This window comes from Polistes canadensis, unplaced genomic scaffold (genome assembly GCF_001313835.1).
Source record: "Polistes canadensis isolate GaletaPanama2010 unplaced genomic scaffold, ASM131383v1 scaffold_48, whole genome shotgun sequence".
Taxonomy (NCBI): Eukaryota; Metazoa; Arthropoda; class Insecta; order Hymenoptera; family Vespidae; genus Polistes; species Polistes canadensis.
This window is the reverse complement of record NW_014569595.1, coordinates 816,440-831,906: the sequence shown is the minus strand read 5'-3', so window position 1 is coordinate 831,906 and position 15,467 is coordinate 816,440. Positions and strand designations below refer to the sequence as shown.

Genomic DNA, 15,467 nt, shown 5'->3' with positions numbered 1-15,467 from the left:
CACACACACACACACACACGTTTCGACGAAACGTATTAATTTTTCGTATAGTCGCCTTTTTGTCAAATTCTAACATTAAAGTTCATAAAAAAAACTGGATCATCCTAACGAATTAATACGCGAATATTAAATTGAAACATTTCGTAAAAATTCGTTGATTAATTAAAGAAAGTACGTTTTAAAAGTATATTTTAGTCGAAATTTAAATAAAGAATTTTGTTAATCGATTTATATTACGTAATGAAAAGAATAAAAAAAAAAACGTAGAAGACGTTTAACAAATACATCGTTAGGGTCATTTAACGGATCGGATTCGTTCAATTCTTACAATCTATTGTTCATACTTATTATTAAACTAGATTTTCTTTCGTAAAGGCCGAATGATATTACATAATTATCGAACGTTTTTATCATATACCACTTTTTTACAACGAAGTTATTATAAACAGGATTGTTTTTTTTCTTTTCTTCCTTTTTTTATATACGTCTATTAAAGCTGTAACAAACATTAAACATAAATAAACAGATTACTATGAGGATATAAATAACATAACAACGGAATAGTTTTATTGAAGAGCAATATAAATCGACTTAGGATATTTTTAATATTTCTAAGATTATATAAGTGTATTTTTTTATATGATAATCATCCATAGTATAGGTGATATTACGTATATCGATAATTTAAAATTTAATGTAATATATTATATACTTATATTGTTAAAACGTTACTTGTGCGTTATGGAAAACAATATTTTTTTCTTAATAATTCTGATAATTTCTGATTTTAACAACAACAATTGGAAAAAGTTAGGATATTTTAAATTAGTTTTGATCTTTATTATAATTTGTATAATACAGACGAGATATATATGTATAGAGAAATCACGGTTCGCCGAAAATAAAAATTTGATTGAACAAACAAAAGTTACCACTACCAACAGTAGCAGCAGCAGTAGCAGCAGCGGTAGCAGCAGTGGCACCAGCACCATTGGCTACCTACCATCATCGCCATTATTATTACCACCACCAGGAAGATATAAAAATCGTGAAGCGTAGCGTAACGAAGGGAGTTATAACGCGTTCAAGTCGATTCGCTCGAATGGAGACCATCCTCTCTCTCTCTCTCACACACACACACACACAAACATTAACTCTCTCATTCTCTCTTTCAATCCATCCCCCGGGTTGCTCTCTTTCTTCATTCGGGCGTAACCGCATCACGAATTGGGTGCTAGTGTTTCTCTGATGCAACATCGGTTGCACCAGGACCTAGGGATACCAGTACCAGCAGTAGCATTAGCAGTAGTAGTAGTAGATAGAAACGAGGAAAAGGAGGGAGAGAGGTTGGAAACTGTGATGCCCGCAAAAAGCGCGGCAGACAGCGCCGATCGTTTTTGCTTGGCGTCAGCCGCGTTCCCCCCGCCGCGTTTCCCCCGCCGCGTTCCTACCACCTCGTTCCTACCACCGCGTTCCTACCACCGCGTTCCTACCACCGCGTCGTACTTCGTCCTGGTACGTCCTTCTATTCTACCCTTCCTCCAACTCAACCTTTATCTCCCCTACTCCCTTGGTCTACCCTTCATCCACATCCCCATCTCTTTCTCTCTTCATCTCTTTTTACCTTGTACACTCTGCTGGTGCTTTCGAGCTTTCCATCTTCGTCTTTTTCTTTCTCTTTCGAATCTTCACTCATCTCCACCTCCTTTACTTTTTCCATCCCTTTCTTCTTTTTCGTCTCACAACGCTTCGTTCGCCTCAGGATCGCACAAACGAATGGGATTACCTATCTACCTATCTCTCTCTCTCTCTCTCTCTCTCTCTTTTTCTCCCACTTTCCAGGGTTTACGCACCCAAGGAAAATGGATTACATCGTTCGCGAAAGCATTGGTACTAAGTCTATCCTTCCAACTGAATCGAGAACATCCGAAAATCTGCGTTTAATCTCTTGCCTAACTTCGAGCTAACAGTTTTGTGTGTTTGTTGTATTCCGAATTTCAATGCTTTTTTCCCTCACCCTCTGTCTGTGTTTTCGCCTTCGACAAAGTAGGTTCTTTTCTTTTATTATTCGAATATCGTTCGATTCGTAGACGTTTATTCGAAATAAATGGGAAGTATGTTTTAAAGGTAAACGAATTTCGTTCGTTTTTCCAATTAAATCGTGGATTTTTTGGAAAAAAAAAAAAACTATTCCATAATTTTGTACTTAACTTTTAACCACGTTGTTGTTTCCTTTTTCCAGGTTTCTCATGGTTGTTTTTTTTTGTATTTAATCATTAGTTTTTACGGATTTGTTTAAATTTTGTGGATATTATTTTGAATTTATTATTAACATTAATTTTCATCCGTTTCTTTTTTAATTTATAATTAATCTACAATCATAATTTTTTTTTTTTTAAAAGCATGTATGAATGACGATATTAGTTGCATAAAATGAATTGTCCATTTTTAATTGGATCAACAATATCTAAAATTGAACATTAATGTTTTTAACTGAGTTAATTTTTAATTCCAATCGAATCATTAGGTATAAAATGATAACGACAATAATTCAACATAAAAATTATTTGTTTCTCTAGGATCGAAAATATTTCATTGAAAAATTTGCAATAATCTTTAATTCTACTGTTACCTAGATTGTTTTATTCTATTTTATTGTTGCTATTGTTATTTATAATGATATTGCTATTTTTATTCTTTACTCTAAACAAATATGTACACGTTATTTTTAACTTATCATTAAAATAATGACGATAGAGAGACTCAATAACAAACATATATCATTAGTAAGAAGAACTTTGTACTCGATAATTAAAATTAACTCGCAAGACTAGCTGACAGAGTTATTTTTTTTTTTTACAATTATTAATAAATTATGTATCTATATATTTATCGTTAGGATGAAGAAGAAAACACTGGATCAGAATGATTCATAGCCTTGAGTCATATTATAAAAAATATATAATTAAATACGCGTTTAAACACGTTATCAAGTATTTTATTCGATTTATCAAAATATTTTGATACTGTGATAAAATAATAATCGCAAGATTATTATCAAGATTTTTACTCGGTGAAAAAAGAAAAATAAGTGAAAAAACAAATTCGTTTTTATTTAACTTTTAACATTTTCGTCATATATACATTTGTATATATCAATTATATTATATAAAACAAAAATAAAATTTGTTTACTCAAAACATTTTTATGATAAAAAAATCGATAGCATATAGAATAAAATTGGCCACCCCTGGTGTATACCATAGATATGTATACATAGATATTCGATATCGATAGTTACGTTTACTCATTTACTCGATTCAATGAGAAAGAAAAAGATAGTAATGAGTAGAAAAATACATTTTCGATACTCGTATAAGAATATCAAGCGAATAAGAAGAAACAGTAAAGAAGCATAATCCGTTAATTACTTTTTCCGTTCGTTTTGAAACAAGATGAACGAAAGAATCAACCTTATAAAATACTATTATTATTTTATAATAATGTGTGTGTGGTATAAGAAGATAAGAAAAACATTAATGACGGTAGGAGGATCGATGTATAAAATAAATATCATCATTTTTGTATCCAATTTCCATTACATCGTTTAAACGAAAAAAAAAAAACACATACGTTTTAAACGAAATGTAATTATTATTAAAAAGTAAAATGAAGATCGATGATAATTATATCGAAACAAAAATCGAAATAATCCAATGATTAATAATTTTAAGCAAATAAATATATTACTTTTTCTCAACAAAAAAGTAATTAGAAAAAGAAAGAAAATCAATAAATATATATATAGAAATGAAATTGGAAATAATAAACATTTTGGATGATTCGATAAAATAAAAAGGACGACAATTCTTTTTCGATATCATCGTGCGTTTTCTTAACAGTCTCTAACCTAAACGTATCCTTGCGTTCCTTTTTAAGGACATCTCTGTGACCCTTGACAGCCGTTGACTAATGGTCGTCCTGCATCCGCCCTCGGTCTTTATATATCAGTAACGCTACATGTTTCCTCTAATATAGTATATATGGTAGAGAAATAGACACATATACACAAATATATAACAAATAAATACCACTGTATATAATATCTAAAACTTATAAATTACACATATTCTTTGATATTATATATACCTATATATATATGTGTGTATATATAATATCAAGTATACTCTTTCACATAATTCACTATCACTTCTTTTTTTTTTATACAGATAAATATAACCATATATCATAAAATCGAATAGAGAGAATGATTTTATGTACAAAAATTAAATCAAAAAAAGTAGAAAACCAAATTCGTTCGTACAAGATTTTGTTTTGGAGAAAAACAAATTTTTTTACTCGTGCACTTAGATGAACTTACAAATCTGGCAATTAAAAGCTTTATTTGTTAACAATAATAATAGAAACGATATAAGAGATATTATCAAATGTGTTTGTAAATATATTATCAAGGAGAAAAATTAGAAAAATTTATGAAATAAAAAAGAAATTTGTCAGTTCAATTGTCCACTTGTTTTTCATAATTAATTCACGTGATTAACTAATTTCTAAAATAAGTAAATTTAATAAATGAGAAAATAATTAAACTAACAATTATATCGTAAAACTCAAATTTTCTCGTTTCGCACTATTACGTTATTGTTACTGCTATTTAACTAACGTTATTAACATTTTTTAGACGAGAGCCTACTCTAATTACAACGCTCCTTAATACAACTTCGAAATACTGTAAACATACTGCTCGCGTAATTAAGAAAATACTAGAGATGTGAATATTTGCTTACACCGTGATATAACTTTTATACGTCGAAATTAAAGTTTCACGCAAACTTCTCTCATGTCGTTCAAAAAATTCACCAAACTAAATTATTCGTGCTGACTAATAATAATAATATTTTACGATGTTGAAATTTTTAAGAAAAAGAAAAGAACAAAATATTTATAGTCTTGTTTATTTATTTCAACAAAAAAAAAAAACTATCTATCTATTAATATCTTAATCGGATATTAATATTTTTTTCTCTGCAACGAAATGAAAATTGAATCAAGAAAATTTGTTTACCAATTATTGAAATGTTTCTATCGAAACGACTGCAATAAATATTAGAATTTGAAATTCCAACATTGATCTAACCCAATAATATATTTTCACTAATTCGTTGGGAAAGATTCCCTTGAGTGAATAAAAAAAAAATAATAATTAAAATGGAACAAAAATAACGAAGAAAATAGTCAGAAGAAAAAATGAAATTTTCTCTGACAATACGAAGAAGAATTAAACCGTAAAAATTGCTTATATATATATATATAGGAATGAAGAAAAGAAAGAAATTATTTCATTTGCTCGACCTAGCCTAATAAAAATACCTAAAAATAATTAACAAACAAAAAATTGTCTTTTAATAATTTGTAATTGTTTAATGTAAAAAAATTAGAAACACATAAAAAAGAAATAAAAAAAGAATATAATAGTAAATAGGAAGATAATGAAAGAATAAAAGAAAAAAGAGGTGGGGGGAGGAAAAGTTTCGCTAAACGAATAAAAGAAAAATTCGACGTAATCATTGTACTTTTACTCTACGAACGAAATTACGTTAAAGAGAATAAAAATCTTTCTAAGAAGCCCTTTTCTCCTTTTATATATATATATATATATTTTTGTATAGTTCTTCTCTCATACGATAAACCACTTCTATCCAAAGAAACGAAAAAGATCCTTCCAGGTGGGACTACGTGTATCTTCTTCGTTTCTTTTTCTTATATTATTTCTCTCTGTTTTCTCGATCGGTGGTCATCTCCTAGAACGATTCGTGCTTCTCACGAATTGTGTATTGTAAATCGTCGCCGATCGAACCCTTCCTCTCCTACCTATGCCCTTACGAGAAATGGTGCACGACCGTAAAACGTTCTGCGACCCTCGTATATTAGTTGTACGAGACGCTGGAATGTGCCTTCGAGTTCTTCTTTCTCTTTGTCTCTCCTTCGTCTTCTTCGTATACCCTTTCCCTTCCCTTCCCTTCCCTTCCACCCTCCCCCCTTTCCCCTTAACCCCATCGTATTGCCGAGTCTTGGCTGTCTTCGAAGTATCCAGATACGGATACGAAATACACTGGACAAAACGTGTGTCCAACTTCGAACACAAAATACCAAGTTGTTGATTTTGTTCTTTTTTGCAAACGATACGATATACTCCCCCTCCTTCTTTTCCCCTGTGCTGTATTCGGTAAATATATGTTCCTATATTCGTTTATCTCAAATATTATGCTAATATTTGCGTTTCGCATGATTTACCTGATTGTCTGTTTTTTTTTTGTTTCGGTTAAGGTTCGAGAAATTTGATTTATTTCAATTTGGGGATGGGAGAACTTTTTGTAACATCAAATTCTGATACCCTTTCGTTTTCTAACGGTGTATTCCATCTTTTTGTTGACGAGATATCAAAATTGTCGAAACATTCTACGTAGATTTTTATTTGTTTGGTTTTTCTTTTTATGTGTATGTATGTATATATTTGAAATTATTTAGTATCTGATAATTAATTACATTCATTTCTCTAATAATGAATTCGAACAAATTTGAAATCGTTTACATATACAATTTACCATAGATAAAATATGAAAAGAATAGATAAATAAAAGAAAATATTTATAATCGAAGACACAGATACAAATCGAGAAACTTTAAAAGTATGAAATGATACTTATATATATCCGTTAATTCATTTTGTTACTTCTTGTTTTCGTAAATAACAAATAAAGAATAGTTAAAAGATTTCTTGGGAGGGTTTAATCGTAAGGCGTTACGTTAACAATTAATTTCTCATTGAAAAATCTTACATTCGAAATCATATGAATTTTGGCAAAAATAAAAACGTCTAGTTAGGGGACTAACGTTATTGTTTTTGCTTTTTTTCGTTTTATTTCTAACAAACTAATCTTTCCTGTTTCAGTAAACAGGCTGTATTCGACGGAAAGAAGGCCATTAGAGGAGGCATACCATTTGTCTTCCGTAAGCATAAAATATTAAAATAATAAATATAAATCGTTTAACTGCGAATGCAAAATGATTGAAACGTTTCAAAACTAGAGGGCAAAAATTAAAAAAAGGAAAAACAATAATTACACGATTAAATATTGATTTTTACCATCGTGTTTTACAAGAAAAATAATCTCTCATCACCATCTCATTTCATTTCATTGATATTTTTACTATAGCAGATCAACTCGAGAACTCTCGTTATTAACTTTTTCGATAAATTCATTTTATTCTTGTCGACGTACTACATACATATGATGTACATAGATATCCTTGAAAAATCATGTTAAATATATGAAATCAAATTACGAGAATAAGAAATTCTAATTAGTTTTTTTTATTGGGTATTCACAATCAGTTTTATTCATTCTCGATGGAAATAATAATATTATTTTATCGCTACCGATTATTTAATCGATTAAATTTACTTCCAAATACATATAAACCATTAGATTGTATTTCCTATATTCATAAAAATATTACATATATAAAGAATTTGCCTTGCTAATGACTTATTATTAATTATCTACAAAGATACTAACATTTTTATAATATATCCAAAATAAAAATTTCGAACAATTTGAACCATAAATATTAGACGAAAATTTGCGATACTTATCTATACTATATTAGATCCGATCGTAAATCTAATCGCGAAAGAAAAAAAAATTAATTACTGATATTACCAATTAACGCGTGGTAAAAAAGAGAAAAAAAAGTGTGAATAAAATAAAAAAAAAAAATTTCTAGCACAATTTGGACCATGGACGTTCGGACCACCCCATGGATTTGCCAGAATTGTTCGTTGGAACGTAGAAAAATCGCCAGAACGATTGCCAAGCGGAGACGTCGAAGCAATATTCTCGATAATGGATAACGAATTCACACGGTCAATGTGGAATTACTCGTTCAGATTAACCTATAGGTTAATCCTACGAGAGAAAGAACTTCATTTCCACATTGGCGTGTATAATCCGAGCAAAGATCATACCTTTAGCTTTAATATTCTACTACATACTTATTTCAAAGTTCCGGACGTTAGGAGATGCCAGATTACAGGCTTGCATGGATGCACATTTATTGACAAGGTAATTCTTTCTTTTTTTTATATTAATATGATTATAATATTATTATTATAATCATATCAAAATGCAAATGATAATCAAAAAGATCTTATCGTTCAATCGTTAAATGGAACCGCTCGTTATTTCAAAAATATATCACAGGGTGTTTAACCGGCTTATTCTTAAACAAATTTTTTTCTAACAATAAGCTAAATATAAAACATCCTACGGTATTTTTTCTTTACTTTATATCATAATCGTCTATTACTAAAAACATTTTTTAACGTAAGTAGAAATGCATTTAGCAAAATGACTACGAGTCGAAGGTAATAAAGCTTTTAAATGAATGAAACTAATATATAAATTAAATTTTAACTTGTTATCTATTTATATCGCAAATGTGAATTTTTCAATGAAAATGATTATAACCGTACCTTATCATATAATTTGGAATAAAAAAATGAAAAATGATATTTAGACTAGAGACAACCAGATTTTCCAAGAAGGTCGTGACGTGGTTACGGTATGCGAATGGACCGATAGAATCTATCAAAATACACCTGGGGAACACATCATCACGAACGTTGTTTCCGGAAGGAAGATGCGTGTGCAAAAGTACAATTTTCCGGATACGGTGGTATCGAATCCTTGGCAAGAAAAGGCTCGTGATATACCGGATTTTGGGGATGACGAATTTCCTAATATGATATGCGTCGAAAGTGGACATGTTAGTAGTCCAGTCATCCTTGTACCAGGCATGACTTTTGAAGCCAGCCAAATATTGCAGGTAATCTTTTCTTTATAAAATTATGACAATCAAAAGAAGATAAACGAGTTCAAGATTATGACAATAAATCGACATTCGATGAGACTTTTTATGAAATGTTATATTTTATCGATTCGACAGCTTCATATAATTACGAATTCATTTAATTTTTTTTTTTGTGGTAGAAGAAAGTGTTTCATATAAATCAATTGTCTTTTTTTTCTTTGTTTTTTTTTTCGAATATCATTGAAAATTTGACAAGATAATTTTAGTTTTTCTTTTATGTAAAAAAATCATTGTAGATATATATTATCGCTTAAAGTTAAGCAACAAATTAGTTTGTCGAAACTTTGTTCAATGTATGTTCCTTTGAGCTCATTAAACTTTGCCTCGTTAAGCTATCCATGACCACGTATGGTTGTCTAATTAGCCTCTACTCTTCTCTATAGCTAACAGCTAAATTACTTCTCGACTCATAGAATAATTCTAATAATATTATATAATAATATTATATAATAATATTATATAATTCTAATAATGATCAAAATTGAACTTTAATCAAAGGTGCCAAAAGCATCTTACTTTCTTATAACTAATTTTTCTTATTTCAATTCGTTCCCGTTTACTATCTTTGTCTCAGCTGTCTGCTTGCTTGACCTCAATTCATCCAGACACTTTTACAAAAATTCCATACAAAATTTGAACCATTTTCTCTCTATTTCAAATCATAATTAGATTTCCTTCTTAATTCTAATTAAAAATTACTTAAGCAAGTTAATTTTAGTTTAACTATATCAATCGAAGGATCACTAAATGGAACATATATAATCGATCAATCATACGAAATTAAATTAATACAAATATTGATGATTCTAATTATCTTCTTGTATTTTAACTCTACCCTCTTTTATAGGGTAATGTTACTTCTTTACCAACACCTTCTTGCAATTATTCCAATACTATCAAAGAGGTAGTCGCATGTTTTCATCTTCATTACTTTTACTGTTTTGTACTTCATTACTTTCTGAAGTAAACAGCACCTGATTTTTTTGTCCTTTTGTTTCTTCGAATGGACCACCCATTGATTTTACTAACCGTACTCACCGTTGCTTAACTTAAGTGATCTACAGAAAGAAATTTTTTCAGTTTGGCTAAATCGTTGATGTATTAATTAAAAAAATAATATAAATATATAAAAGAAATAATTCTAATCGTTTTTAACAAACAAACAAAATTGCTTTCCAACGTTAGATCAATGAGAACATAACTTTCGAACAATCTCGTAGACGATGATTGAAAGTTTCTGAGAAGGGGTGAAATTTGAAGCGCATCTTCTCTGTGCATTTGCGAACCTCTACGAGTTACCCCTTCGACTCTAACACGAGGCTTCTTTCGTATTAAATTCGAAAAATCAATGATGAACTTTAAAATATTAATATTTATCGATAAATAATCATTTCCTTTTTTTGTAAATTATTATTAATTAATATATTACCAATGTTAAACGTATCAGCATTGATCAAATAATCAATTCGAAATCTTTGATTAAAAAGTTTATCATTAAATAATTTTATCTTCCATTAATTTAAATTTACTACAAATCATTCGACTTATTATTTAAACCAATATCAAATCAACAATTGTCTACATTCATACATTATTTGTTAGAATCCAGTCATTTAACCGGTAAATTGTATAAAAAGGTATTCATAATATAGGTTAGAGTTAACATATCTTTTTCAGTTAATTAAAAAATTAGGATAAAAAAACTAATACAAAATTTTAATTGACAGGTGATGTGAGTAGAGGGTGGGCCAAGTTCTCATGCAAGTACTGCTACCAGCGGTAGCGGTGCACTGCTTCCGTCCGTTGTCTCATCGACTCCGGGTACGGCTGTTTGGTCGAGCACTAATCCAGGTTGGCGTTATATGCCACCACCACCACCTCCACCACCTCCACCGCCTCCACCACCACCGCCACCACCGCCACAATCAACAATTTCTTCCGCGCATTCGACTCAGCATCATCTCTCGCAACAACAACAACAACCACACGCACATCATCATCATCATCATCATCAGCATCATCATCTTCATCAACAACAACAACAACAACAACAACAACAACATCATCATCATCATCATCATCATCATCATCATCAACAACAACAGCAGCAACATCCTTCGCAACTTCATGCTCATTGCATCGCTCAAACTTGCACCATTTGCTCTCTAAATCTCTAACATAAATCAATTCTATAATTCGAAATTATTTATATTATTTAAATCGTATGATTTTTTTCTTTACATTGTTTTATTCTTTTTTTGTTTTTTTTTTTTTCGTTTCGTTTCAAGCAACAAAACTCGTTGAAAATGTCTAAAACTTATGGATAAACACTTCTCGCGCTTAGGACGTACATTCATATGTAAACTAATTATACATTAGGGTTGATTCATAAATATATATATATATATATATAAGTATCATATATTATTGTAACAGACTTTTTACTTATTTTATAAATCGAATTAATAATCGATTAGAATTCTCTAAGATTTAAGTTTATTGTAATTAACTGTTCGTTTATGAATCAACTCCAATTTTAAATTCGATTTTAAGTTAACTTTTCGAATTATGTTTTCTTTTTTTTTAGGATATATGTGTAATATCACTTGCGAGGGAACATATTGTCCTCGTCGTTTAAATAATATTGTTCTGCTTATGATAGTAATTGTAAACGAAAAGAAAAAAAAAAGAAACTTAACAATTTCTCTACCTAAGACCTATTGCATTGCGTGCGTTCTTATTTTAATGTATATGTTATAAGGAAAGTGGGAAATGCAGGCATTGTGAATAATACCCAGGCATTGTTCACAATATAGAGTCGTTTTTGTCAATGTAGTAACAGAAGAACACACATCACAAGTGTGCTGCACACACATCGACATTAAGTTTCAGTTTATAGAGATAAACATAGTATAGCGGCACGCTCAGTCTTAACAACACGCTGCATGCTCGCTTTTGTGTGTCGTGTGAGGGAAGGGTGTGTGTTGATTGAGGGAGGGGGGGCCTGTTGCCCAATAAAATATTCTTATAGCATTGCGTAAACAGCGTGTGCCGCAATGATGAAGCACAAAAGATACAGATAAGAATTCTTCTGTTTCCTACATTGACAAAAACGGCTTGGTATTGTGGACAATGCCTGCATTTCCTACTTTTCTTATACATATACATTCCAATTATATCAAGATGCATTTGTTGCATATTTCATAGATACAATTTCCATTCCACTACATAAGCATTCCATTTAATTGTCTAACTGTTTTCTTTAAAAAGAAAAAAAAGTGAAAAAAGCTTTCAATAGCTTAACAGTTCTTATTCGATCAGATCTTGAGATCTGATTTTACATTCCTAATTCTATTAAAAAAAAAAAAAAAACAAAAAAAAAAATTCATCTAAATGTGCTGACGTATTTTCAAAGCGAGAAGATGCATAGAACGGATTTGACAAAAGACACAAAATAATTATAATAATAAATAAATAAATAAATAAATCTTACTCGCTAATTATCACGTTAAACAATTTCGTTATTACACTTTGTAAAACGACTTTGTAAAAGTCTGCAATTTTCTTTCCAATCACTTATTATATATTTCAATCGAATTATTTTTACGAAAACTTTCCTATAGTTATTATTGTAATAATAATGTAACCGCGTCTCTAATGGTTGTGCTTGACGAATATATTTTTTTGTATTATTTGTAGTCTATATATAAATACGTATAATTATATTCGTGACATTTTTTGGCTTTCGCATATGCAGGCTGTCTACAAAAAATTGCTTTACCCCGAGAAAATAAAAGTCAAAAATAAATAAACTCATAAATATTGATTTATTAAATAGAATTACAATATTGTATTTTTTCATTTCTCAATATATGAATTTACAGTTAACCCGTTGCCCGTTGACGATCGTGCTCAGAAACACACATTTTTTTATTTCGGAGCGATAGGGCATGCGAAAATGCATAAAAATACAAATGATATGCTGTCTGGCATGCTGTACCTTTTTTTTTAATGTATTATTCAATAATTAACAAGTGTATGAGTTAGTACACTTCGTACTAACGCTATACTTTTTTTATTAATTAAAATGTATAAATTAAATCTATAAACGTCGTTTGCCTACATATCAACAAAGATCGGACGGCTATAGCCGTCATTTGCGGCAACGGGTTAAGTATTGTTAAAACAAAAGATGTGAACCTATGATGCAATCATTCCAAATATTGTTAATATTGTTAACACAAAAATTTGTAACCATTTCGATTCGGTAAAGTAATTTTTAAAACATCCTGTATATGTTTCTCATTGTCAACGATAATAATATCTTTGAAAGAATTGTCAATGATTGAATTAGATCATCAAGATAGATCGTTTTTGCCAAAGAAAATGTCAAGAAAATATAATTAAGTCGTTTTTTATTTTTTTTTTTATTTTTAATTCCGCTTATTCGTTATTAAACGCCAAAACTCTGGCTTCGTCATGATCGACCTACTAAATACGTATTATAAAGCAATTCACATAGGAGAATAACACAATAAACAGATATGGTGCTAATATTACAAGTATGAAGTCGTTTTATAATAGTTTAGGCGAGAGTAATAAGATAAACTCGTAAAAAGAAAAAAGAAAATAGAAAAAAAAAAAGAAAAAAAACAACAATAATTAAATTTTCTCTTTTAGATCATCTGCTGCGTGATTTCTTCTAAAAAAAAAAAAGTAACTTTTTGTTGTGCAACACGTTTGCCACGTTAACTCTTTAATTATGCACGCGCGCACAAACACAACACACACACACACACACACTCGTATAAACGTTCCGTCTCTTTAGAAAGAAAGAAAGAAAAAAAGAGAAAAAACAAAAAATATAATAAAAAAGTAAAAAAAGGTGAAAAAAATAAAACATATACATATAAATGAAAAACGATACATCATCGAAATAGTTAAGTAAGGGAATATTTATGCCATTATTACGTGATCTATGATATTAACGTAAAAAAAAAATAAAAAATCAAAAAAATAAGAAGCAAAAATGAAATCTATATTAATGATATCTATATATCTATAATCAGAAATCTGTATGGAATACTTCTAAAGATTGTCTATTCTACATTTGTGAGAACAAAACCATGACTTTGTAAAAGCGAAAGATGTTTGATATTTTTTTTTCTTTTTTAACTTACTTATATATATATTTGTTTCTTTGATGTTCTCGGATCGTTATTAAATATTATTCATTAAAAAAACATTAATCATACTATTTATACTCTTAAATAAGGCATTCACGATTCCTTTCATTGTCAGATACAAAATAGATTTTTTTTTAATAATAATTTTTGGACAAAACGCTATAGAAATTTTGTATCCGTCTTATTGCTAAATATTAAAAGCGATCCGAAAAAAAGAAAATAGAAAAAAGAAAAAAGAAAAAAAAAGAAAAGGAAAATACTCTCAAATAATCTAATTGGTTGAAATCGATTTAAATTCATACACTTATATTTAAAATAATATAAAAATAGAGATAGCTTTTTGTAATCTTATCATTTCAATATCACATATGATTTCATATCAAGTCCAAGTTTATTTTTATCGAACAAGTTACGTGCAAAAGATTGATTATATAATTTAAATAGATAAATTAAAAAAATAATAATTTGATCGATTATTGTACTCTACATAAAGAAAAAGTACAAGTTTTTTTTTTATTTCGCTAATATAATTTCATTGTTATATTAAATGTATTTTATTTTGCATAGATAAAATTAATTAACAATATATTAAATTCATTAAAATGCAACGATGTGAAGATTTTAAATAAATGTGAAAGAAAAAGATCGACATAAAAAAACAATAAAAAAAAATTAATAATAATAATAATAATAATAATAATATCGTACTTCAAGTATAACAAAATATAACAAACAAATTTTCAACACGTAAAAACGCAGACTATCTCTCTGCTTATTCGTATATTCAAAATGCCATAATATAGTTATAATATAAATGGGATACAAATAATTTGAAGATTATTCGAATTAAAACAGTAAAATTATGGACTTTTTAATTACATCCAGAAAAAAAAAAAAGATGAGATACAAAAATAATAAGACGATTATTTCATAAGAGTTTTTGGTCTTTAGAGGCTATATATTACGTCCATGGTTCAACATAGCATAACATTTCTTTTTCCTTTCCCATATTAGCGTTAAGATTTGGTCTTCCACTACACATTTATCAGCTCATTTGACTTTTAACAGAAATAATGTTTATATTCCAAATATTTGTAATTATATATAAGAAAATTTCAGAATTATGCAATAAAATAATATGTTAAAAGTGTACTCTTTTGGGAAAGTGCAATAAAATATAAAAAAAATCTTCTTCTTTTTCTTCCTCATTTTATTAGGACTTTGTCCTGTTATAATAGCTTTTTTTTATTGCTATTTCTAGGAGCGATTTATTGAAAATCGATTCGAGCAATTTATTGAAAAGCGATTATAAAAAAAATATATATATAT

The 15,467-nt window shown here is 29.0% G+C and overlaps 1 protein-coding gene across 1 annotated transcript in view; it reads left to right on the top strand.

Annotated features, from left to right (window-relative positions):
• LOC106785328 (putative glucose-6-phosphate 1-epimerase) overlaps positions 1–10,762 on the top strand; it is a 28,137-nt gene extending 17,375 nt beyond the window's left edge. The window contains exons 3-6 of the mRNA XM_014745695.1: positions 6,971–7,029; positions 7,807–8,144; positions 8,599–8,907; positions 10,680–10,762. Coding sequence (XP_014601181.1) covers positions 6,971–7,029; positions 7,807–8,144; positions 8,599–8,907; positions 10,680–10,688 — 715 coding nt within the window. The 3' untranslated portion in view covers positions 10,689–10,762. The remainder of the gene's footprint in view (positions 1–6,970; positions 7,030–7,806; positions 8,145–8,598; positions 8,908–10,679) is intronic.
• Positions 10,763–15,467: the final 4,705 nt, after the last annotated feature.